Source organism: Plectropomus leopardus, chromosome 5, assembly GCF_008729295.1.
Source record: "Plectropomus leopardus isolate mb chromosome 5, YSFRI_Pleo_2.0, whole genome shotgun sequence".
Classification (NCBI taxonomy): domain Eukaryota; kingdom Metazoa; phylum Chordata; class Actinopteri; order Perciformes; family Serranidae; genus Plectropomus; species Plectropomus leopardus.
Genome location: NC_056467.1, coordinates 22390143 through 22417320, shown reverse-complemented (window position 1 = coordinate 22417320; position 27178 = coordinate 22390143). Strand labels below are relative to the sequence as shown.

Here is a 27178-nt window from a genome sequence, read left to right as displayed (position 1 = left end):
CAGGCAATTTAGTGTGAGTGCCCCTCAGCATCTGCCTCAGCTGTGCACCACACAACAAAAGCCCAGGGAGGCGGAGAGCTGAGCGTCTGTGGCCCATCATGCCATGCTATGTAGTCCTGTAATGAGTCAGTATTTAGAAAGCTGGAAAAAAAAGGCCAGAAGAAAATGCAGGCATTGTGCTGGCAGGGACACGTAAAATATAGGGAAGAGAGAGCTTCTGGGTGAAATCACTAGAAAAAAGATTCATTGTGGCTTATTAAATAATTCTGACAATTACTTGAACACAAACTAACACCATGCAGGATAAACATGTTTTGTCAACCATAAGAAACAGCCATGTGACGCTGTGAAAAATAATTACAAAAATGCCAGTTTGATTTTCAGCCGGCTCCAGTAGAGCTGTGCAACCTGTGCAAGGACTGAGAGAGCGGTCTGTCACTATGTCTAAAAAAGACATGCATAATCAGTGAAATGGAAAGATTCTTGGAGGCTGGATTCTGGGCACAGTGCAATTCTTTTTTTCATCTGTGAGTGCTGTGTGGCCACTACATACAAGAATAGGGAGCCTGTATGGCATGAACAATGACTGAAATGGTAACATCTCTGCAAACACAATGAATCACCACAGACTGTCGAAAAATAACACTCGTTCTTCCAGATTAATCATAACAGTAGTTCTCCAGTGGCTTCCCTGTTAGTGCTAGTCACGACACACTCCCATGAAAAAGCCCACAGAGCGGACGCCTTCTTGCTACTTGTGAGAAAGCTATTAAGCAGAATATAATGCACTAATGCTGTGCTAACTGGGCAGAATTTCATGCATCCCTAATAATTCCTGTAACAACAAAAGAGGCAAAAAGAAGGACAGGGAGGGCAGGAGGGCAAGAGCGAGGGAGCCACAATGACCACTCAGCCACAAGCTGCCGGGGACTACACAGAGCCCCGAAGCCTGGCACATGCACACAGCTCTCTCTGTGTGTCCATTCAGAAGGCAGACAAGCTGGGACGAGCCGGATAAGCCTGCCTGTGACTCCACCAGGAAGAGGATCAATAAGAGGGAATGCACCATTTCAGATACAGCCAGACAGAGCCAGGGGCAGGGCAGAGAGGCAGAGCAGCACTTGAGTACTCATTATGTTGTGTAGGATGACACAGTGTGTGTAGCCACTTCTTGGGGCATCTATGAATGGAGAAGGACGACGCAGACTCATTAGAGATAACGGAAGGACGCACAGTAATTGGATTAAAGCACTAATAGAAAATAAAGGATACAGAGCTGAGAAAGATAATTGTGTGTAAACACGTTGATAGCAGGTAGCAAAACCAGACACCCATCCTATGACCAGAGAAATGTTGAACAATGTTCACCATGGCCATCTACTCTCCCTCATTTGCTGGCATGGAAACACTTGGCTGCAGCTGAGCATTTGGACATCACCCACCATCAGTCAATCACACACTGATGTCCCGCCTCCCATACTAACAGAATCTGATATTAACACCTGCCAAGTATCAAATGCCAGTAAAATGTGTCTTTGCCAGTAAATAAACAAGGGTCATCGACCACAGTAGCCAAGATGATGATGCCTCAGCTGGTCTTTTCCTGTCCTCATATTATGTCCCTGCTGACCACTACACACTTTCGCCAACAAGCCAATCAAATCAAAGCAAAACAGTGGCTGTGCATCAAACGGGCCTCTGATTAGCTGCCTCTACAGAAAAAAGCTTCTAAACTGTTATTTCCCATTTGGCTCAATGGTCTACTGGCCAAACACTGGTTTAGCGATAAGCACATACAACACAGCCAGCATGATATAAACAGAAAGAATAGACCAAGACAACAAAAAGATATATATGTAGATAAATCTGACTGACCATGTTTGAAATCAAAGCCACTATCTTCTTATCTCTTAACTGAAATTTTTACAACGTTCCTGACCTAAATCAGGACATGAAACAAAACTGAAAATGAGCAGGTTGGTTTTACAAAGACTCATGAAGCAGATGGATCATGAAATAACAGCAACAGCTATACCTGCAGTTAGAGAGTTACTATCGAATGCACCTCACCCACTACGAGATTTTAATTTTGCCTTAAGATGGGGCCTGTTTATACATTTTTTGTGCCCCTTTTGTATTACTGTAAGACACTATTTTCCCAATAAGTAAAATACCTAAGTGTAAGGAGTGTAACAATAGATGTGTGTGTACTGAACCACTCAGTACGAAGCTTTCTGTTCAGTACGCCTCACAAAGCAAAGGATACCCTCAACAAGCCAATTTCAGCAAGAGCATACTTCCTGCATTGTAAAAAAAATAAATCCCAAATTATGACGCTAGTTTTAATCCATTAAGAAAGGACCAGAATTGCTTCTTCTGCTTGGACTTGCTACCTTTATATATTTTACAAAAAGCTCTTTTTAGGTATGCCTCCATTATGTTCAAAGCAAGAAAAATACTTATGATAAGAGTATTAATAGGACTGCACCCGACTCAGAATTATGCCAATTGAATTAGATCCGGCTGTTCAATTCAAATTAGATGTTTGAATGGGGTACGATGGGACGTTCAGACGGTATGACAGTGGCATTGACTTCATTTATTAAATGCTAACTGTGCTAACAAATAAAAAACAAACAAAACAAAAACAACAGCCCTTGCAGTGTCTTGACCCTTGTACTTGAATCAACTGTAACTTTAAAACATCAAAACAATATTGCAATGTTAATTAAGTACGGCTGGCCAGCTTCCTGTAATAAATAATCCGCCTATTTGACCTCAGAGAATGAGGAAAGCGCTGCATTTATGCTACATAATGTTTACTCCTCTAACATAATCTATATGCACAGGATATCTTGCTATCTAACCAACCAGACAACTGCCATTTAAGTGCCTTCAGTTTCATTCATCTTTCTGATGTGTACGTCCAGTGCATCCCTGTGCAGGAAAATTACCCCCCTGCTGACTATATCAGAATATACCCTTTGATCCTGACACAAGAGTCATCTGTGCTCCACTAAGAAGCTCATGTGTTTTATCCCATTTGAAATTAGTTATACTCATCAGTCCCCATGAGGGAATTTGTCCTCTGAATGTGACCCATCCTAACTATTTAGGAGCGCTGGATAATCGCAAAACAGTGCCAGGGGACCAACTGCGGTTCTGAGGCCACCACCTTGGTCTGGGGCAATAGTAGGAGTATCCTAATATAACTAATGTGCATGTCTTTGGGGTTAGAAACTAGAGCACCCAGAGGAAATTCATGCAGACATAGAAGCAACACGAAACTTCTAAACTGTTAACAAATCACACTGCGAGGCAACATTGCAACCCACATTCAGCTAAGAAAAAACAATAAAGATTATGTAGTTGAATGCTTGATTTGGTCGAAATACGTCTGTTAGGTTTGAGATGTGGAAAAAACTGGTCAGTAGGCTTGGGCAGTATCTTCTCAGTCAAACCTTCATACCATCCTGGAATTTCACTGAGGTATGGGGTATATGACAGTATCTGCAGGCGGTCTTGCCATTTTCAGTCTACTCAACACAAAATACACTTACGAAATGCCATCATAAGGAAATAGTTTTACACCCATTTTCTTAATAAACAGAGAGACAACCATACAGCTTCTGAATTCATGTTTTTCTCTTTAACTGAAACTAAGACATCTGCGTCACAGAACCTGTTGCTTTTATTTTCGGTGCCCATGTTAACAGGATAGAGCAGCCACACTGATGGCGTGAGCAGCACTGCTCAGCTGCGGCAAGTCTAAAGAAACAGTCTCGACACATTTTTTCTGCATGATGTGTTCGTTTTTTCAGCAAAAATAGACAGTGAAAATGGTCTTGATAATTGATAATTATACTGACTCCATGCACCTTTTACTATGGTTTCATTGTCTTTATCTGTCACAGACATGAGGAAATACAGTTATCTGTTCTACTCAATCTTTCCTGTTCCTGTTTAAAAATAAAATCCCTCTGACAATGTCTCTGTCAACAGAATCCCTTCAGTTGAAAACACAAGGCTTTTTATTGTAAAATAATTGCAGAACATTGCAATGGCTCGCACAGCTTCATAAATGAATAGAGTAAGTGCTTTTAGTTGTGGAAATACAGTGATATAAAAGTAGGCAGCTCTCCAGCAGCCACATCAACAAACGGTAACAATGTGAACACACACTGCTCACACATGCAGTGTGTCCCGGGCCTAACCTCAAGGGCACGTGATGCGCACCGCATGCAAAACATCCTCAAATACAGCCTCTCGAGTATGAAGTTTATTGAAAAATGAGGGTTCTTATTTTTGATGGTGTTTAAAAAACACACTGTTGGGATTTCTCAATACCCTGGTAGACTATAATACAGTGATACCACCCATGTCTATTGGTCAGGTAATAAAATTCTAGGATTTTTGCGTTTATCACTTTAGCGGCGCACTGTTATTTGTGCTCAGGGCCATGCTCTGAATTCTCATTTCTTTCTAGTAGAAACTTTCAATACAGAATGTCAGATTTCATGATGGTTGAGAAATGCTTTTTTTGCCCTTCTAACAAGGGCATGCTGGGTACTCTGGTTGCATGTATGTGTTACTCAAGGCCCTCCCTCATTAATCCATGCCACATCCAATTGTGCTAAGCCATAACAGCAGGCCATTTGCATTCTTAAGCAACAGTACCATGCTCCTCCACAATACTTTCCAGTCGCTGACTAATTAGAAGCGCTGCTGACAAGCTAGATGAGGATGCGTAGCACTAGTCCAGCTTGTCAGACAAACTTGTGAAGCTTCAGACGTGGTCTGTAGAGCCTATCGATAATAATGTTGCCCTACTCAGATTGACGCTTGTGGAGTGCATATGTGAGTATCAGACATCTTCAAAGGGAGACCAGTATTGTGTCCAGTAAGCACACTGTGGCTAAATCTCTTAACTCCCTTTTTGTCTCCCCCAAAAAGCGTCAAACAATTTCCAACTTGCTCAAAAAAGCAGAGAAACACCCTGGGCAGTTGGGAGTCTATCAATCGACTAGAGCAAACAGTCAGATGCACAAAATTCAGGGCAATTTCAAGTTTCCAATTTATGGTTTTTTGATTGTGGAGAGAGAAACCCCAGCACCTAAAGGAAACCCAGGTGGCTTTAAAACATCCTATGTGCTGCACCTGAGGCTTGAGAAGGATTAGGTTTAAGCAGAAGGACAGTTTAGGTAAATAATGGTCAATGAATCTTAAAGCAAGCGTGTGGGACTTTACCATATGGACTAGATGTACGTAATTTAGATCACACAGGGCCCTCTGATTTCTGAGAAGCCTAAAACACAGACGGCATTGCAGAATTAGATGGTAAAAATGAGCTTAACTGTCAAATGCGGATTATCTTAGAATTTGTTAAAATGTGAATGCAATTTATAAATGGGGTTCCCACATATTTTCATGGACATGAAGTTTTCATTTTTTTCTTCTCTTTTTTGACAGTTTTTAAACATAATACATTAAAATTTTACTCAAACATAATTTCAGTTATCATGCAAACATGTAGGGGATGGGGGGAGAAAATGATAAGTCATACATGATGGTGAAGAAATTGTCATAAATCAACACATAAGAGCTACGTTATGTTGACAGCCATGACATTTCCAGGTTTTCCCAGACGTGAGAACCATGTTTACAAATTAGGGTTTTTTTTCCCTCCCATTATCATTTTTCGCAGCACCTAAAAATGAAAGAAAGACTATGCTGCTATACTAAGTTTTGGTATCATTCACTGGCACGCTGCCTCTGCCCTCTGCGGTGTTGGTGTTTTACAGAGGGTGGGGCTAATCTCCCCCACACACACTGAGTTTAAAAAGTTACATTGGACCAGTAAATACAATCAATAAGACAGCTGATAGAGCCTGTCCACTCTACTTTCCACGACTATGCTCTGCTTTGACTGTGTTTGTCTTCAACTTTAAAGCTGGCCGGTTTGACCATGGTAATGGGAGTGATGGCCAATGTTAGTTTGACCCCTTCTCAGTCAGCTGAGCTCAATAAAGCCAAGCTCAATGAAGCACTTTATTTTACAAAATAGTGGAATGTCTTTGAAGCACCTTTTCCCGTAGTAAAAAAAATAATGCTCTAATGTTGTGTTACATCTAATTCATTGATATTCATTAAATGTTGAATATTTTCTAATTGAATTATTGACATTTTATTCATCCACCACATGACGAGACCCTTTGGTGAAAAAATGTGCCTAAATCATAGGGCCCTGCATTAAAGACCCTGCCAGATGAGTTCACAATGGCTGATTAGTCATTAGCCTATCGCCGGATGCACTGCTAGGGAAATCTGTCTGTATTTCTCAGTATATAGGAGTGTTGGTAACAGGTGTTGCAACTTCTGGTGCTCCTTTTAGATTCATTTTTGTTGTCTTTATGTTTGGCACTGCTTTCCGTTTTCTCAGTGTTTTATCTGTATGTGTTTGATTCTGATGTTTTCTTCTGATACAAAGTATGTCAACAGTTTTAAATGAAGACTTAAGACATGGAAGGGGGAGAGACCATAGTGACGGAGTCAGAAGCTATGGCGGACAGTCCTAGGAAGCGTACAAGAAAGGTCTCTGGAGTAGATGCACATAATGTTTAGAGGAAGGATTATAAGTAAAAATATTTGCACTGGAAGCCTTGAGGAAAGTGCTCCTGGTAATTGGGGAGATGGTGGTGGAGGCGTGTTAACAGTGTTTATGTAATTACTCTCCCTGCCATAGGGGGGAGACAAAAGTACCACACTCCAGCTTTAAGAAGTATGCTACTTTGTGCTGTAATTCAGTCAGCCAAGTCTATAACAGAAACGTCGTGATTTAATCATTTCGCACTCCAGCAATGACTCATGAACAACCTGTTACTACACCTGCTAAGCAAATCTGGTCACTGTTCATGTTTACTGTTAGCATGTAATGTAAGATGCCCCTCTCTCTACAAATCCAATGCATATTCAAGGAAAATAAGCACTCAGATTGAGACACACTTTATCATACCATATACAGCTATGGTTTCATTACAAAGCGCTAATTGGGAAGCAGGCTCCTCTATTCCCCTCATGTTTCTGATATATCTGTCAGTACAAAAGCGCAAGGAAAGCCCAAGGTTGTGTTTTACATTCTCTGAGACAGACTGGCTAGGCGTGGTCCGTCTTCACAACGGCTCCACTGAGGGCGACAGATGGCACAGAGGCACCTTATGACACAACATGAGCTTCCACACACACATACACACACACACCTTGGCCAATCAGAGGCTGGACTGTAAAAATAGACACGGCTAACCTCCAGAGAGTTGACTACTCTATTCCTCAGGGCTGGAATCTCCGGAGACATCTACAGAGAGGGAAGACTATCGCCATTAATCTAGGCACTTAAAAACAGGGTTGTGATGAATTAGAGTGCGGTAATGCCTTTTTTTCTGATTTTATGCCTGCTCGTTAGACATGTAATAGGACTCTCAATTCATGACAGTTGCAGCTAAGTGACCTGGACTAATTTCATTACTAGTGGACACACATGGATTTGAGGGTCATATCGTCTTCAGTGGCTTTTAGGTGTTATAACTTGGCGGCAGAAAATACGATTTTACAAGGAGTATGGCACATACAGTATGCTGATGGACTCATATATATTCCACAAAATCATTGAATGTGCCGTATTTGTTATTGATAATTATCTATCAACCTCATTTGCTTGACCTTCAGATAATAACATTGGGTCAAGACAGCTGATTACAACACTCCCCTCCCTTTAAATTCATTCAATGCAGTCTGAGGTAGAGCCAAAGCAGTATACGCTGCACGTTTGAACTACAGCTCATTGGATGTTCTGTTACAAAGCCTGTGAGCTGCACTACTGGAATAAATTTGTTAGGTGCAGAAAAACCTGGTAAATTCACTCAGTAGTAAGAAATTCAAGTCATCTGAGAAAGTCTTTTTAAGTCATTTTTCCCCAGAAATTCAAGTGATCCTTTATTTAAACTGGGAGAATAAGCTCGAGTTTACATTTATGTACATGTGACATCTGTGCAAAGCACAAATTTACATAAGGTTGATACCAAAGCAAAATCAGGATCGTACATAGCGCTCATTACATAACAAAAAAGACAAAATAGTAATATGGCAGCATGTATTAAAAACAGAATGTGTGGGTACTCAATTACAGGTTGTCATCTAGATTTTACTAAGCCTTTTATGCACCCAACATGACATTTCGTACATTAAAAATGCAGAACTTTTATTAGACCAGTTCCCTCCTGAATTTATTATTTCACTGAGGAATACAGAAACATTTACCTAAAACCAAGACCTAAAATGTCACAAGAAACGACGCCTCAGTTTAAATGAAAAACTCTAAAACAACACTTTGACCTTGACATGCCATGCTGCCCCTGGCATTGGCATTATTCTACAGTCATCTATAACTAACACACACCAACCCACATCATTTCATTGCTCCTCTGGTTTCATATCTAACATAATAGTTGCTTTAGCATTCTTATCGATCTGTATGTGGATGATACTCTGCAGGTAATGGTCTACTGATGACAACAGAGAGGCATAGTCACAGACTATCAGAGGGGCACGTCAACAGATTCACTTGAAAAGACCTCAACCCAATTATCCAGCAGAGGTAAATACAGTGTGCATTTTACCTCCATGCTCTTGCCACTTGTTTAGGGTACTTTCCTCTGGTTATTTAAATAAGTTCTCTTTGAAACACTATCAAACTAACTACCGTTGCCTCAACCCACAGCATGCTAGCATTGTGAGAAAAACATGTCAAGCCATCAGTGAATAAATAACCAGTACCTCAGGCGAGACTGCAGCTTCAGGATGGGACCATCCAATCATGATGTCTCATGTTGCAAAAGAATTTCAGCATTGCATTCCTCCAAGCTAATGTTCTAATTATGTTCTCTGAGAAAATTAGCTTGAAAACAGGGTTGCATATTTTGCAAAACACATCAAAGTTCCATGATTTGGTCAGACACTGCAGATATTATAGTCTGAATTTAACTCACTCAACTGAATTTAAAATGCTTTCTTTGTACAACCACATCTATGTTAAATGAGTGGTTTTATGTCCTTGTTTGTGAAGGCAAATCAATAACAAAACAGTGATTTACATCTTACATCTTGTGATCTAATGAGGGCACTCCCTCAGGTGTTGACTTGACTAGATAGGGAAGAGCTAGCACATTTACATGTAGCTGATCACAACATTCATTTCAAAGAGCCACTGGTTTCCCTGGACAATAAGATAGAGACAATGTGTACAAAATCTTTGGGAATATATATTTTAACATTCAAGTTATTGCATTACCTGTTTTCCACAAAACCCAGAGGGAGGTGCCACGTATACACAGTAAGAATAAGAAAGTCTCACTCCTATCGGTAGGGCTGGGTATCTATACTTGATACTTTACATGGGTGGTATTACGGTTTTACGGTATAACAACAGCAGCAGCAGTTGCTGCTTACAACTTCTTTTGTCAACAGACGTCACAACATCAATTCAACAAAATACAAGTGTCTAACAACAATTGATGGTCAGCTGGGTTGTTTTAAGAGGATAAAAAGAAATGCTGTGTCAGTATACCAGGTGCCCTACCCTTTAGGTGCAATAAAACGAGTGCGACTCTGTCTCTCACTCTCTCTCTATTGATTGAGGGAATAAAAGTCCAGACTATTAACTTAAGTTCTTTCAGTATAAACACCAATCTATTCATATTATGGGTATCGAATTAAATCCTATATTTGTATCGGTATCACTTCAAAGGTGCTGGTATCGTTACTGGTATTGTAAGTTTGCAAATAATACCTAGCCCTACCTGTGAGTGTATAGACTTGTGTTCAGAAACCAACCACCAGACAGGAATACAATATCAATTCCAGGCTGTTAAATTATTATAAAGTAACACTGAAAGTCACAAACGACAGGAAATGACATGGGTGGATGCTTTTGTCTGACTTCTGCATGATATAAACATACCAGAAAGGTTGTGCGAACACATTTTCCAATATAGTGCGGTGCAACCGACAAATTATATGAATGCTGCAACAGCTGATGCCAAACATCCTTAATGCCCCATCATGGTAGCGTATTTTCACTGGTGAAGCAATGCCCTGACCCTGTTCAGTCAAAATGTGTTTTAGCTGTGTGTTACTGTAGCCACTCAGGCAGAGAAAGCAGCCATGTGCTGTCATAAGGCAGAGAACTGCCCTTCACTGGCATATCCCCTCACTCCACTAATGGAGGTTGTTGTGAAGGAATCTCCAGTGGGAGTAAATACACAAATCACCAGTATGCCATTGAGAATACAGTGGATGATTACTGTTTGCTAACAGCATACATACAGCGCAGTCACAGATATTTTTTAATGTAAGTAACACTTTACAATGTGTGTTTTTCATGAAACCTCCATATGTTTAAGAATGCCTTCAGCTTGAAAAAGACTAGATAGCAGAAATAAGCTGTAGGGAATATGGTGCAAGAAGCAAGAAAACCTACCAGGGTTTGGTTCTGTAAATTATATATAGCTTTTTGCAGTGTGAGAATCACAACCATGAACATGAAACTTGACCAGCAAATTGCAGCTTCTTAATTATGAGTAAATACTTGGTGGTATGTAAGATACCACCATAAAATGAAGATAATTGTATTTAAATAGCAGTAGTTCTCACTGATGGTTTTGACAGATGTTGTGTAATCATTTTCGAACATTTCATGGGTGCATCGATGCCCCGCCTCTACACTGGTCTGGCCACTGTGACTGGTGATGTGATATTGTTTCATTTTCTTCAGAGGGCCTGTCATCTGCTTTTGCAGTCTATGACATCCATGGAAAAGATGCACAATGGGGTCCATGACACATCCGACTTCTGCTGGCAAAGAGAGCAAGACGGCTTTCAGGCAGTGGAAGTCAATGAGTCATACTGAGAGGAGATCCTTCAGGGAGGAGCGTGAGAGACATGGTAAAAAAGACCAAGACAGACAAGATGCCAAACATGCAGGGTACACAAAGAAAAGTTAACTTCAAAAAAGATGGCACTGCGCTACATACAAAGTTTGTTTGGATACTGCATTTTCATTATGCTCCTTGAGAAAAACAAAGTCTTGGGCTGACCAAGTTGATGATTTTCAAATCAGGCCTGTATTAACCAAAGAAAATCAAGATCAACTGAAATTCTACCTACTCTTCACCCAACCAAATGGTTGATAGGGGAAACAAATCTGCAAATTATCTCTAGCTTAACTAAATGGGCCATAAGGCAGAGTGCACTCTACCTGGTAATTGAGAGTCCACCAATTTTTTAAATTTTTCCCTGTCACAGTGCTCAACATTAACTCTTGCCAAGGGCAAGTGTTCAGGCAAGTGGAGTGCCTCGAGTGAAAAATAAATGGAATATCTGATGTATTATTATTAAAAAATAAACTGTGCACTGTAACGCTTTTCCACCTAAGCTGACTGCCCAAGTCTGCCTTAGCATTTAGTGTTCAACGGGACATGCGAAAAATCTGGCGTACTGAACACTTTAAAAGTTGGAGATGTAATATACAGCATAACTTCACTGATGTTAAATATCTCTTTAATGCTGCCTGCCAGAGACACAAGCTAACATTAACCATCCTGCCATTCCAACAATGGTTTGATCATATCCTTTTCAAATGTTTTGTAATCGAGGGGTGTCAAGGGGCCAGTCAGACCAGAGGGGAGAAACACAACTGAAAGCGCTGTACAAGAGAGGGAGGAGAGCTGGAATCAGGGTGAGGCTGACCCTACTTGGACCGACAGCTTTTCCTCCACCAAGCCTTTTTTGTCTTCTTTTTTGCAAGAGAATGAAGTGGATGAGGCTCACCCAGCAACAGGAAATTGGAGACTTCTCTGCAGACATCTTCACAGAATTATGGTTAACCCCTAACATCCCGGATCAAGCTGTTGCACTGGATGGGTGGACCTTGTTCAGAGCTGACAGCACACAAGAGACTGATGCCAATTCAAAAAATACCCTGCAGGAATTGAATGACGCCATCAGCAGCAACACGGCTAAGCAATCAGATGGAATTTTAATAGCAGCTGGCGATTTTAATCAACTCATCGGACAAATTGTAATTTCCATTTTTTAAACTTTGTTTGAAAAATGAAAACCTTGTACATTGTACCTGTCCAATCACAGTGGAGAATGGGCTTGACAAATACCACAAAGACCAACCATCACATAGGATATTTACAAGTGCTGAACAAAAACTGTATGCTGGGAAAAGAGACACTTTGGTGGACAAAAGACCTCATTAAAGTGACAGCTGCCATTGTCCCACCAATGACAATTTGGTATGATAAGAGCATAATGACCAACCAACTGACCATCTGACCAGTAATTTAAAGTGCTGCTGAAAATACAACCATTGTGTATTCATACTGTATATTCAACTCAAATTTGTAAACTTGCAAGGCTTTTCCCAATCCTTCATCCTGTTTTATCTCTCTTACTCTCCATTACACACTATCTTGTAGAAATGTGTTCCGTGATTTCACTGATATAATCCAACACACCAAAGGGTTAAATCAAAAACTAACGTTATTTTAGAGAAAATATGAAAATATCAAGATTTATTTTTATTTTATTATATTTATTTATCACAGCATAGCCTGAAAATAAAGATATTATTCATAAGCCATATGGACCAGCCTTAGAAATCAGACGCTTTTGTTCAAATGCAGCCACAGAGGGCAGTGGACAACTCTTTTTTTAAATAACTTCTATTTTCTATCATTTTTTTAATTTTTCAAAGCAGAAATATAACAGGTGTGGTCTGGGCATTACCATATAATAAGTTGAACAAACAACCACAAATGACAAAAGTTACAACACTGGGTTATTGTGAAAATCCCACTTCTCCCAATATTTATCTCCCTTCTCCAGTGGACAACTCTTGATCATTTATGAAAGTCATCTGTTAAGTCAACCAGAAAAGGTGCAAAGGGGTTTGCACATCAGGAACTAAAATATGATTTCACCAGTTTTATGGTACAAAAATTTGAAGAATACATTTTGAAAAAGCCTATTTCAACTCTCTTTTTTTTCTTCTTAAAATACACTCATAGGAATAATACCTCTCTTGCTTTCTTCCACATTAAGAAAGCCCAATTTCCAAGTTAATCTTACTGTTTGCCTTTGCAGAGAGGCAGACAGACATGCGATGTACTTCAACAGTGGGGCATACTGCTGCGTGCAAGGTATTCCTCCCAGTTCCTGTTTCCCACTGGAAAGGAACACCAACCAACCAACCAACCAACCGGTAAGAGTTGCTAGTGCAGTGAAAAAAGGACAAAAATCCTCCTTAGATTTCCACCCACAAAAACGCTGATTGTGTTTTGTTGGAAAGCACAAAAAGGCAGAGATGCAACTGCTTGGAATCAAACCCTGCATCTTGCGAGTCTTTGAAAAGTTTGGCCTTGGGGATGTTTGTAGGATGTTTAAGTATATACTTCACTGTCGCATCTGTCAGTTACAGTAGCCAAATTTGGCAGCAAATGCGTAACTGAGGTGTGGTAACTATGCAGTGCTACAGTCTGGGAGATCTGTCAATCAAACCTAAGACACTCTTGTACAGTGAGACAGCCACCCTGCAGAGATCCTTCATCTTTAGGTCAATACACAAAGCTTTAAACCAAAGGCAAGGACTGACCAGCAAACTATTGAGCTCAGTGAAGCTAAAATTACATCATGTCAGCATCATCAAACACTGGTCTGATGTACTATCCATAAATATCATACACAGTAAAGGTGACAAGTCAGCCCCAGTCAGAGTCCGATGCCAACACCTTCTGTGCTTGACTTAATGCCAAGAATGCAGACCGAGCTCGAGGTAACAGGGAGTGACTCGCAGCAGTGGCCCCCTGCACCCTATATAACACAACAGTATTGCAATACTGCACTATTGACAAGCCAACCGCAGGAGATGGCAAGCAGACACCCCAACTACTATATTCATTTTTTTTCTTTGTTTCATCGGAGTGCCACATATTTACATTATTCTACAAATGCCAGCAACATGGAGAGCTGCTGCGCATCTATTCCTGACTTAGTGCTGAACCTTTGCCATTTTTTTCTAAATGCCAAGAGTTGAAACCGAGGTGAAAAATTTTAACCTCTGGGTAAAAACTCTTCACTGTCACTTTTTACCCATCCATCCACTCACAGTCGATGAGGGGCAGGACAGATAGCCAACCAAAAAAGAGCAACAGTCGCATCGCTGAACAGCAGTTAAAGGGGAAATTAATACTGAACCCCAATTGACTAGGGGTCTGTCCTCTCTTCCTACATGCTTCAGGCTTCCTTTCATCCACAGCAAGAAGGAAGTCTACCTTGTGCCAACATTATTCTGCATCACAGCAAAAGAACACAACCAAAGCATCCCAGTTGAAAAAAACACTTCGCTCCTTATTGCTCCTCATTACCCTTCTGTGTTCTGCATTTAACAATGAACAAGTATTCAAATGGTTCTAAAACTGTCATATTTGTCTTTTAAAAATCAGCAATGTTTCTAATAAGAGCTTGACAACATCATTACAAAGCACTAAAATCGGATAAATAAATTAGATTTGTAAAAAATGGCGGCAATACTGCATATTGCCCTAATGAGACACCCTTGAGGCTCATTTATACTCCCTTTACATACACACAGATATGTCAGTTTCAAATGTTGGAAACGTCAATGCCCTCACTCGACCTTTATGATGGCATAAATATCATCATCATTGTCATCATCAGACGTAGCTCATTGTAACTACGCTACACCACATTCACAATTTCCAGTGGCATTTCTTCATTCTGTCCATACGTGTAAGTTTTCCCAAAAACATGCCGACAAATACCAACAAAATAAACGCAAAGTACAGGCAGAGCGCTTGTATGTAATGTTGAGTATAAATGAGCCCTTAATCACAGCAGGGAAACTTTACTACAACAGCCCCGCCATAAGCCTCTCCAGTCACTGCAATGGGAAATCCTCAATAATCTGTCAAAGGGTTAAAAGATGACCAACTGTTCCACATGAAGGCAAATCTGTGGTTCAACAAGACATAGGCAAGAGCACACTGGAATAAATATGGTTTCAAGAGGGACTAAACAGTGCAATTACACAGTAATTGTACATTCCAGTAATGGGGACGTGGTTGTGCACTGGTCCAAGGGTGCTCCTACCAAGCAAACCAATATCCAAACAGCCTTCAGCACTTCAGAACAAAACTGATTCACTGCCAGCACTCTGCCACTGAGGAGTAACTGTAGTACTCCAGTGACCTCTGACTCACAGATGGACTCTAATCCCCTCCAATCTTCCTGCAGCACCTCTTGTCTGTTGCATTCAGGAATTCTGCAAACTGCTCCACTCAGCTCCTGATGAGATTGCCTGTTAATGTTAGCAATTCAGTGGTCTCATTGAAAAAACACCTTCACATTACTCTTTACGGCCTCTAAAAATTCCGTGCACACCCAAGCTTTGGTGGTTACATATCAATGGTTGTGGTGTCTGTGTGTGAAAAGGGAAAGGGTAGGTATTCTGAATCTGTGTGTGAATATCCTCCTGGGGAAGCTACTGTTGGGGGGTGGGGGGTTGTCGTGACTTGATGTGGATTAGAAGAAATACATGGCTAAATACATTCCAGTTAGCAGTCACACCTCTCTTTAAAAGAAAACTGGCTGTCAAAATGAGAAAAAAAAGACATGTAAACATTAATGTCACAGTGCCATCTGTTACAAGGCTGCTGACAACAGAAATATTTCTCCACTTTCTGCTGGCAAATGTTGGTATGAGATGGTGTAACATCCTTAACATTAGTCATTACTTATTCATTGGTATCAACCACCACAGGCCTACATGTGCTGTCTGGACTAAAAAACACAAAAAAGGTTTCAGTGGATGTCAAGCTCTAATCTTGTACTATGTCACAATAATCACTCTGGTGTAATGCTCAAATCTGAAAAACAATATATTTCCAATATAACATGTATAATAATAATTATGTATGGATGTATAATATATAAAACAATATAAATTTAGCTGGTTATGTTTACGGTGTTTTGCTGAGAACTTTAATGCTGAAAGCTATAGAAAACGTCAATAATGATGAAATGAAGAGATCTGAAAATATATCAAAATATTTCATATTCAACAGAGTTTCCACACATTCACTTATTTCCGGCAGCCTGCCATGATTAAAACATATGCTGCCACACACAGATTTCCTATTTTTGGAACTGGACTGTTCATTAGGACCACTTCTGAAATGTATTTACCTTTCCATTCTTCATTGCACCACATTCACGGATAGGGTTGGGAACCAAAACTTGTTACTATATGGGCTATATCTACAGGACCCGACAATTAAGCAGATTTCAGTGTCTCACTTCGGTGCTAGATAGAAAGACAGCAAGTGTGTGCACCTGCCGTCTGTAGGTGACGGTGTCAGTGAGACCATAGAGACCAGAGCAGAGAGTAAAATGTTAAAGGTGGGAACGCAGTCTGTGTACAGTTGAGACTATTAGTCCATGAATAGCCTACATGCTACAACTCAGCAAGACCCAAGCTATGCTCCCATGTTTTGCTTTCCATCTGCTAATTAAAGTTGAAGAAGGTTACCTCCGAAGTTAGTAAGCCAAGTTAGCCTTACATTGAAAACTGACCAAATTTTCTTACAGTGAACTGTAAGGTGGAGCAGCCATTCTTGTTGAAATGATAATCTTAACAGATAATGAAGAAAAATCTGGCCACTGAGTCTCTTCTGAGGTAGGGAGACCATTATTGATCCCGATAATTTTGCTGTTAATATTACTGTAAATATTTCAAATAAAATTATTGTTGTTGGGTCAGGTTTTATTGATTATGTGAATGTGTTATATGACATTTGTTAGTGTTTTGTCGCAATTCATATTTATATATGGGAGTGTATTTTAAATAATCAAGAGATAATGTTAAATTTCAAGATCAAATTTGCCTTTGCAAGAAAAAAAATCCATTCTTTCAAGCTGCTGACGGTGATTTGGTGCTTCATTTCGAAAAATTGATTCACGCACCGTTTAGGCATTGGTATCAGAAAAAAACCTAAACAGTACCCACTGGGCACAGACCGAGCAGCAGAACGTCAGGTGCAGTGAAAATGAAAATCATCTGTTCATTCTGCTGTGTCTAAAAGTTTGTATTCACTTGCAGCGGCTGCTCTTTCATCCACTGATCTGATCTGATCAGCTCTGAACGGATTCAACCTTTGAGTCACAAACTGTATAATTCATGGAGAGCTCTACGTTTAAAGACCCACAAAAATCACTGAATTTGGAGAGTGGACACAGAATAACACAAAGGGACATACACATTTAGAAGAAAAACAACAATGCCCTCTCTGCCATTAGCTCCCGCCACACATACACTCTTATTCTGTGGGAAAAACTGTAAACCACATTACAGAAACAGGTCAGCGTGATCCATGCACTTGCATACAGAGAAGCAGCACAGTTTTGCCACAAAATTAAAAATAGGTGCCATGTTGCCATGTAGGTTTCTTTCTATCTTTGGACATATCTGTTACATAATTTTAGATTACTCTGCACGAACAAGGATTAAATGAGGTTAATTCCCTCCCCCGATGATATCACTTTCAAAATGTTTCTTTTCCTTCTAGTCTTCTAAAAATACTGAGACATGTACTCATAAAATATGATCAGTTAGAGAATTATGTGACAGCGGAGTGATCTCGGGGGCTGTAGGCTATAATACATTTATAAAAAGGTGATTATATATCACCTTTTCATGAGTTGGCAAATTTCCTTTGAATAAAGAGCCTTTGAATAACAAGTGTGTGAGGGTCATTTGTGTGTGATTTCATATTAAACACTTGTGACGCACTTCTTTCGCTGCTATGAATCAAATCAGAAAAAAACATTAATATGTAAAATTGTTTAATGGGTAAAAATATACCTGAATGACTGTTAAAATATGTCTGCTGGCTGCTCAAGTAGAGCCTATCTTTGAGAATCACTGACATCCTTTCAGAGTGGATCCTGCACAGTTAATGGATAAGAAACAGCTATAGCCACCAATGCTCCTTGGAAGATAGTGCCTTCTTAGTGTGATCTAATTAGAGATTAAAAATAACTTTTTTTTTTTTTTTTACCAAAATGAGTATCACTTTTCCACTTTAATGATTTTTTTTGTAATATTAATGCATGTCATGACTTTGTGTAAAAACAGAGGTATCTCCAAGTTGCCAGGCGATGACTAAGCCGGTAGAGGAGAATAACGTTATAGAGGAGATGGTGACACACTATGGTAAATGCATAAAAAGAAAGCCTGGGGCATAGCAATCTGAATTTTTCCTTGCTCCGTGCATGGTGATGCATCCTATAGTGTTTCAATAATGAATGCACCATGATGTGCATGGATGCATGAGAAGACACACACACATGCTGCTTCCCTTTACACTTTATAAAAGAAGTGGAGAGCTAAATCCTAGCTAGCGGCATATTGCTTTATCACGGTAAGATGAGACATGCACTCATTTTCTGAAAATCAGACATAGTGTAAAGCTCGCTTTTAGGAGTTTGCATTGAAAAGGCTCATCTGTGTATCGTGTAAATTGGGACACAGTTGCTTCCAGCATAGACAGCGACATAGCTGTAAGCTCATTTCCTCCTTCAAGGGCCACATGGGCCATGGACAAGGCTGTGATGACTTAGTTTGGGTCACAGGAGTCTTGTTTTTCCCCTGCATCTCTCACACCCAAATAAGATTGGGTAAGGCACAAAAGGAGCCAGGAGGAGCTCTCAGTTCATAACAGCCTGTGCAAGAGGATAAATCAGTCTCTGTTTGCAAGTGAATAGCTCAGAGAGTAAAGGTGATACATTTTGCCAAGTGCAGCAAGCATTTACATACCTGAAGGTGACTGGTCAGATCTGATCAAATGAGAATCAAAAACAAAACAGCCACATTTGAAATGGCTCAAAGTTGTTTTCACTATTGTCAGGAGGAGATGGTATCCTGAGCAAACCAGCATTTATACCTAGGAGATACTTTACAAAAACTTTGTAAAGTATCTTGTGCAACACCCTGTCACGGCTCCTTTTGTCCCACAGAGCAAATGCTTCAAAGCGGAGAGAGGCCACATAATGCCTAAAGGTTTGCCAATCTAGGGTTACATGTCCACAGGGATCCTGTGTTCACAGAGCTGGCCTCTTTTTTTATAATTTGATGAATGACAAGGACATGCTGTTCTAATTTCTTCATAGCTCTGAGATCTTAACATGTTTTCAATTTTGAGCGAAGCAGACATTTTGTAGTATAAAGCAGAGGTTCCCAACTGGTGGGTCGTGGTCCAAAATTGAATGAATGGCAAGTGACTTGTGAATATATCAAGTTTGTAAAAAATAAAAACATGATAAAAAATATATCTTTATTTGAAAGTACAGACGTATAAACATTGTTAAGGGACTCATTTATCACACCAATCTGTTTTTTCCCAGTACAGCAATGATTTATTTCTCCTGTTCTTGGTATTATTTGGCCTTTTTTATCATGTTGTGCCTTTGCAGTGTTACTGGTCTTGAAACAATAATATGCATTTTCCTGACTGCAGTGCTATCTATTTAAGTTTTAGGTAATTGCATGTTATTTTTGCAATATGTTTTTTTTTCATTGTGTTATAACTCCAAGTGTCATTTGCATTTTGTGAAATGTGGTCATTTGTCTTATGTGTGCACCTTGACATAATGACTGAGGACAAATCTGGACCTCGTGGCTTGACTAGTTGGGAACACCTGGTATATAGTGAGTAGGACTGCAATCTTAAATTAAAAAGCAAAGTGTCAAAGGCAGGTTGTCAGCACTCACGTACAGCAGTAACAAGATACAAAACAAGCTCGTCTCCCAGGCCTCAGTGCCGTGTTCAACCTGTTTTCTGCTCTTAAATTAACCCTGATTAATTATATAATAGCTCAAACCTCACAGGAATGACATAAGAAAGCTACCAACACAAAAGCTAATCACTGAAAAAACAACCACTAACCCTTATATCCTGTGCCACCTCTGAGCAGCCCTCAGGAAAGGATGTTTACGTTCCTCCCACAATGCGTTGAGGTCACATGCATGTGTAATGTCATCTTTTTAGCATCCTTGGGCAATGCAGCTCCTCTCAACTCTCTCAGACCTGGATCTGTCTGATCTACTCCCCATCACTATTAGAGTCAAGTAGTCCTGGCTGCAACAAAACCACAGTCTCTCTTGCTTTCCCTATGCATGGAAACCTTAGCATCTATGAGATTTAAAAAAAAAAATGGATTTGGAAGAGCTATGGGAGCTTTAAAACTAGTCTGCAGTGATTTATGGAGAATGTGTATTTCACTGACTGTTTCACGGTTAAGATAACATGAATATGTCGAAATCACTAGTCTGAATAGATAGAATATCCAAAACATGCATGGCTGACAGTTGCTTCCTAGAAAATGTCTCCCAATCCAGCAGTTGTGTTTTTCCATCATCAGCTCCTGTCTGAAACATATTCTGGTTCAATAAACATCCTCAGTGTCCTGTCAGTAGACACTGTTCTTGGCAGATTTGGTTATTTAATAAGACACAACTAAAATCACAAAAAAATGGGGGTGAAAAGATACACTGGTATGAGCACTTCACCTTTTTTAGCTGGATTTCCCAAATGGACCTTTTTCTAAATGTCTGTCTGGCTTTAATATGATTTTGCAGAGTACTGCTCGACACTCGAAGGCGAAGGCAGGTTCGGAAATGTCTGCAAATGCACATGACAGCATTTCTCTTCTGTTTATAAGCAATTACTACTGGTTCCCACACTAAGACTTGCTTTCCAACATGGTTTTAAACGAATGCTTAATTGTGTTTTGCATTACTGGACTAATGAAGCACCAAATCACCATCGTAGTGTTGAAAGGATGAACGGTCTGATGGAAAAATTAACTGGCAATAACGGTAAGAAACTGTTAATCTTATCAGTCATTTATTAAGCAAAATGCCAAACATTTACTGGTTACTGGCTGCTTTTCAAAAGTCATTTATTTTCAGTTAGATTTTGCTGCTAGGTGACAAAAGAAGAATTTTAAAAAATCAACAATAGAAATTGTGGCAGGCAATTTTTACTATTTTCAATTAGGGTTGCAGCAATATACTGGTTTCAAGGTGTATCATATTATGAAAATTGATGGTTATCATACCACGTACATTAATTTAGCTACGTAATTTAAAAAAAAAAAAACCCAACTGGACAGAAAATCTGCCATTTATTTGAGCTATTTTCAAAAGGGAGACTTTTTACACATACTTCCATGTAAAAAAATGGTTTCAAGTAGGGCTGGGCAATAAAAAGATAACTATAATTATCTCATTATATTTTCCTTGATATGGTTATATAACAAATATTTGATAAATCCTCCAAATAATGAAACCACCCAGACACTGATAGAGGAGGATGGTAATGCACCCTTGATGCCAGTTACCACCTGCCATTAATCAGGAGAAGACTGAGCAGCAACCGTAGTAAAAAGAAGAGGACTGGCTACCTCTCGACTACCACTAATGCGTACAGCAACGTTTCAACGTCACAGTACTCAACCTGTGCATTAAATAATTTATAACAGATTTTTTTGACAATGGATAATGTCTCAACATGACTGAATTCGCCACAGCTGCTATATATTTTACTAATCTAATGCTAATGGTATGTCACAAGTTAACGTGACTAACCAGCTATTTCATATAATGATATGATTTAATGTGACTAAAGGTAATGTGAATAAATAAAATATAACTCTTCTGTAAACATGAACTAAAAGGAAAAGAAACAGAAAGAAATACTGTGGGTGTAAAACTTGTGCAGAAAATACTGATCACAGTTGAGGTTTCTGTCTGTCCAAAGAGTTTGACATGCTGCTGACCAGAATTAAGATCTCTCTGTCTATTTTTACTGTTTAATTTAATAACATTATTGTGATTATAATTATATTTAATCTACCTCATATTTGTAAAACGTCCCACTGTTTGGCAAATGTTGTCATGTTCTGACAATGAATAATAGTTAAGTTGAGTTTTCAGTGGTTTTGAGTTTCAATAACAGTACTGAAACGTTTGATCAAATCCCTCTGTCTCAATTCATTTAAGGCTCATTGTAACTAACAATAAAAACAATTCTGTAATATCCTGATACCATAAAGCCACTTTGATTTCTGAGAAAGTTATTATACCATGAAAATCTCAAACAGTAACAACCCTATTTCAAGTCATTTTAAAGGCAGAATGATCAATTTACTAATGGAAGAAATAAAGACATTCATTCATTTAAGAAAAAAACATTTGCTGCAGCCCTAATCGTATGGATTTCCACTGCAGCCTCTGCGATCTATGATCATGGCCAAAAATAACTGTAAAGGTCTTTGCAATCAATCGTGCTTTATAAACTGATTGGCTGAGGTCATGCATGAAGAAAAATCATAAAAGACTTTTTGTGTCTCTTTTGGGTATAAGGGAATCTAGTTTGGTGGACCTCCTAAATAAATTCTAAACACGGGAAACACTGCTGGCAGTACACAATGTGAACACAGTGTTCTGAAATAATCATTCTATCAAGTTGGAGCTGTTGGACTAGCAGCCATCGCTTTTGGCGGTGTTGGTTTCCATCCTCATGAAGCTAAGTCAGACGTAAAACAAGTGTGGAGCTCATTGTAAGTCAGCCTGCAGTCAGCCACGCTTCCATCTTGCTTTGTAAATGGGGCAGCGTGGAGCTACGTCATCACTCCCACATGAGCTGACTGATGATGTAACACAGGCTATGTGAAACAATCCTACTGTAAACTACAGAGCCGCATAATACCACTGAAGACAGAGCCGTATGGTGAGATGAAGAGTGCAATTCATTCATCATGTCCCACAGGTTAAGGACATTGGGAATTTATCGCTTATCCCACCCAAGTTTGCTTCACTTCTCTCAGTTTGATTTTTGGAGGTTATATTTCATTTTATGTCAGAAACGTAGTCTTGAAATTCTTCCATATTCCAGTTATCAGTTCGAAGGGGATCAATTAATAATTATGTCAAGAGGCTCAACGGGACCATGGAGCTGAGAGGAAAAGGAAGATGGTTAATTCCTCCCAAATCTCAGTTCAGTCATAAAACTTGCAACGGTGCCATATACTCATCTATTAAAAGATTTACAATTTTCTTTGATATGCATTCAGCTACAGAGGTGACAGTAGTATTTCTGACATTTGTATAGCGCCAAACACTACAAAAGTAGATTTATTAAAGGAATACAAAACAAGCGTTTTAATTTTAGCCTTAGTGGAGGCGTATGAGTTATGAAAGAAAGTTATCAATCTACTAAAAGGTCATAATCATGAAGTTTTATCTTTGTTATATCCATATTCAACATAACTATAACACAGTTCCCTAACTATTGTTTATGTTGTATATTTGTCTGCAATGCTTGTCAAGTTGCTTGTCAGTGCTTGTCAAGTGTTTTCCTATTTAGGTAGTACAATAGAGTTAAGCTGATCGGCGAATTTAGCTTATCGCAAGTGATGCCCATAAATAACAAGAAGCTGCAGGGCAGAAATGCCAAGATACATTTTTTAAAAGGCATGTAGGAAGAGTGCCACCTAGGGTTGGGTGATGTGGAGAATATCAAAATATTTTGACCAAAAACCTCAACATCGATGTTGCTACGACTTTGTAGGAATAACCATTGGTAATTTCATAAAATACGTACAAAATTAGATTTTTGATTTTTTAAATGTGCATAATGACAAAGTGAGTAAAGGCAAATAATGGAAAACCTAAACAGTCAGGTCAGGTCAGTTCAGAAAAAAATTACACCACCTTACTGTAATGCAGCCTAAGACCAGGAAAAGACAACACTTATGATATTGCAAAGTCCAAAACATGAGACAATATAAAGTCTCGTTCCACGCCAGATATATTGTTAGACTGCCCAGCACTACTGCCACCATCACATTGTTTGTCCAAGTTAGATAAATTTGATTTTCAACTTGGAAAAAAAAAAAAAAATCAATATCAACCCCATAAATTCAATACTGACCACTAAAAAGATAGTTGTATAACCTTATTGCACGTTTGTTATATTATATTCAGATGTTCTGACAAGATTATGCAAATAAATAAATAAAATCAAAAAGATGTTTTCTCTCAAACAGAAACCAGAATTTTCAAAGGTCACAGCTTCTCAATTTATTCTAAATCATTTTTTGACTTCATCGCATGTTTCCATTAAACTGATGTTTACAGACAGCCAATAATTTTTAAGGGGTTAAGTGTAATTGGTGGTTGATATATAACACAATAACATGTCAAATGCATTGGAATTAAATTATAGCACAAGAGTGAATCCCATCAAAAGGGTTTTGCAAATTGACATTTTTACATAAAATGTTCCATCAAACCCAGGAGAAATTGCATTAACATTACAATGCAGGAAGGGCTACACTCGCTGTGCGTTTTCCTCTCCTGCCTGAGGAACACCCCTGCACATATTGGATTGTACATAAAGGATTAAAAGGCTATCCCACGAAAACCCTGAGCCTGAGTGTAGCTCAGAGTACTACTACTCCAACTGTAATCGCCTCACATGTCAAATTACTGATTTTAATCAAAAAATAGCCGTGCAAAGGCTATTAAAAATGTAATTTGTCACAAAACTCCCTCAATTAGACTTACATAACGACAAATTTCACCAACTTAGAGGATCTCATTTCAAAGCCTTTATCGTGGCATCAGATTACATAACAGATGATTCAGAGTAGAAGTTGTGCTTGCTGTGCATCAGTGTGCCAGAGAGACCAAATAAACCCACATTGTCCCTAAAAAAATATGTGGGCTCTTGTGCAAACCAGCATACATTGTTAATAACCTCTCCTTTGGCCCTTTAACGCCTGGATCCACATCAGGTTTTTTGTGCTGCATTCAGACGTTCTTCCACAAGTATTTAAACCTCTGAAACACATGAGAAAACTGCTTCAATTTCTTTCTTTCAAGTTCTTTTAACACATAATGATCAATGTGGCAAGAAACCTCCCGCAATAGGTGACAAGGAAATAATGCAAAAATTAGCATTTATTTTTAATTATCATTAATCTAATTTAATATTATTATTATTATTATTATTATTATTTACATAGATATTATAAAAAAAACAAGGGGAAATGTCCATAAAACTGGATCTACAAATCTGTTAATCATATATCTAATTTTTTTTTAAAGAAAGGAGACAACAAAAAAAAAAACCCATAAAGAATGAGATTTATTTTAGCACTTTATTTAGTCATTTTCTTGTTTGCTTTGTCTGTTTTGGCAAATTTCTTGCAAATATTTGGGCTGGTCACCCTTCCATGTTTTTGAAAGAAATCGAGCCTAATTATTCAGGTTTTAAAGGGTTAATGCCATCACACCTGCCAGGTGCACTCACAAATGTCACGTGCTTTGTTGTGCACAATGTACCTTTAACAGGGAGACCGTGACTCAACCCAGGAGGCTGTGTTTGTGTGTGTGTGTGTGTGTGTGTGTGTGTGTGTGTACAAATGCAAGGCGCTCAGCATCACTCCCCATCAACAACAAACACGTCCCATCCAAGCTGAGACCAAACGGCCGAGACCAACACGACTTCAAATGGGAGAGAAATTAAATCCCCATGTCACATTCCCATTCACATAATGCCCACATTCATGCTGATATAATTTTAAAGCTTGTCCTTCCTCAGTATCATGTTTAATTTAATGCACAATAACGCTAAGTCAGCGTGCAGGCTGGTCACGCAAAGAGTATATGCAGCCCGTTGAGTGTCTCCGGGGGAAGATGGTACCCTGACACATTAGCAGCAAGCTGTCTTTACTTAAAAAACACATCACCGAGCTCGCCAGTAAGCTAATTAGCGGCAGACGCAGTACCGTTACCGTTGCACCTTCTAAACAGAGCGCCTGCGGGCGGAGGGAGGAGGAGGAGGAGGAGGACGAGGAGGAGAGGGAGGAGGAAGACCAGGAGGCGAGTGGACGCCTGCCTGCCGTCCTGTGACCACTATTAAAAGGTGGCGAAATATTCAAAGCAAAACGTTAACATTTAGCTTAAGTGGTGAATGGGAGGTTCCTTACCTGTATAGCCCACTAGAAGCAAGGCTATGAAAATATCCCTTGACTGGACCATCGCAACTCCCGAGTAAATGTTAAACGGCGTAGCTAACGTTTAATCTCCGCTCGGTCCCTACGGTGTTGCCCTCGGGGTTTCCTGCCTTATCTCAGCAACTGCTCATCCTAATCTATATTGGTAAAGCTGGTCGGTGATGACTGTCAGCAGCAGCAGCGTCGTTGATGACAAGCAGCGGCCGGAGATTAGCAGTGATGAGCGCCAGTGCACTGTTCAAAGTCTGACTGACAAGCAGAGCCTGCTCACACACGGAGATCAATGCGCCGAGGAGAGGACCTCCTGTTAAATAGTGCGCGGATCTCAAAGGAGCCCAGTGTCACGGGGAAACCCCTGCAATAATAATAATTATCTAGAAATAACTATACTCATACTGTGCCTGCTTCATCTGCAATTTGGATTTTATCCACTCATATTGTGTAACTGTACTATATATTCTTAAGTCGTGCATGTTTTAACAGTATTGTGTGCTTTTTTTTTTTATCTTTACCCTTTAACAGGTAATGTAGCACGGCTGACATTTTTTGCAATCAAATTCCCTCACTAAAAAAATATCAAAACCCAATTTCATTTTATACACTGTATTTCAGTATTTTGAGTATACCTTAATTCTATTCAATATATATATTATTATATTATATGTTTTATAGTCTTTTTTACCATATATTTTAAAACAGATTTTGTTACGAGATTCTTTATTATTTGTATTTATTTTTATTTGTTTACTTTTTATATTTATGTTGTTGGTTTAGCTGTTTATTTTATGAAGCTACTTTTTATTTTCATATTTCTATTATATTACATTGACTTTTGCACTTTTATACATTATACTCGGAATTTTTCCCCCCTTTTCTCTTTGTCAATGCCTTTTATACTCCTTTCCACATGAAATTAGTGTATGCACGCGGGTTTTCCAAACACGGGTAAACCTGCTAA

At 39.2% G+C, this 27178-nt stretch overlaps 1 protein-coding gene across 3 annotated transcripts in view; it reads right to left on the bottom strand.

Annotated features, from left to right (window-relative positions):
* ncam1b (neural cell adhesion molecule 1b) overlaps nucleotides 1–26423 on the bottom strand; it is a 96455-nt gene extending 70032 nt beyond the window's left edge. For all 3 annotated transcript variants that reach the window (XM_042486712.1, XM_042486714.1, XM_042486713.1), the window contains exon 1: nucleotides 26194–26423. In XM_042486712.1, the coding sequence (XP_042342646.1) occupies nucleotides 26194–26245 (52 nt within the window). In that variant the 5' untranslated portion in view covers nucleotides 26246–26423. The remainder of the gene's footprint in view (nucleotides 1–26193) is intronic.
* Nucleotides 26424–27178: the final 755 nt, after the last annotated feature.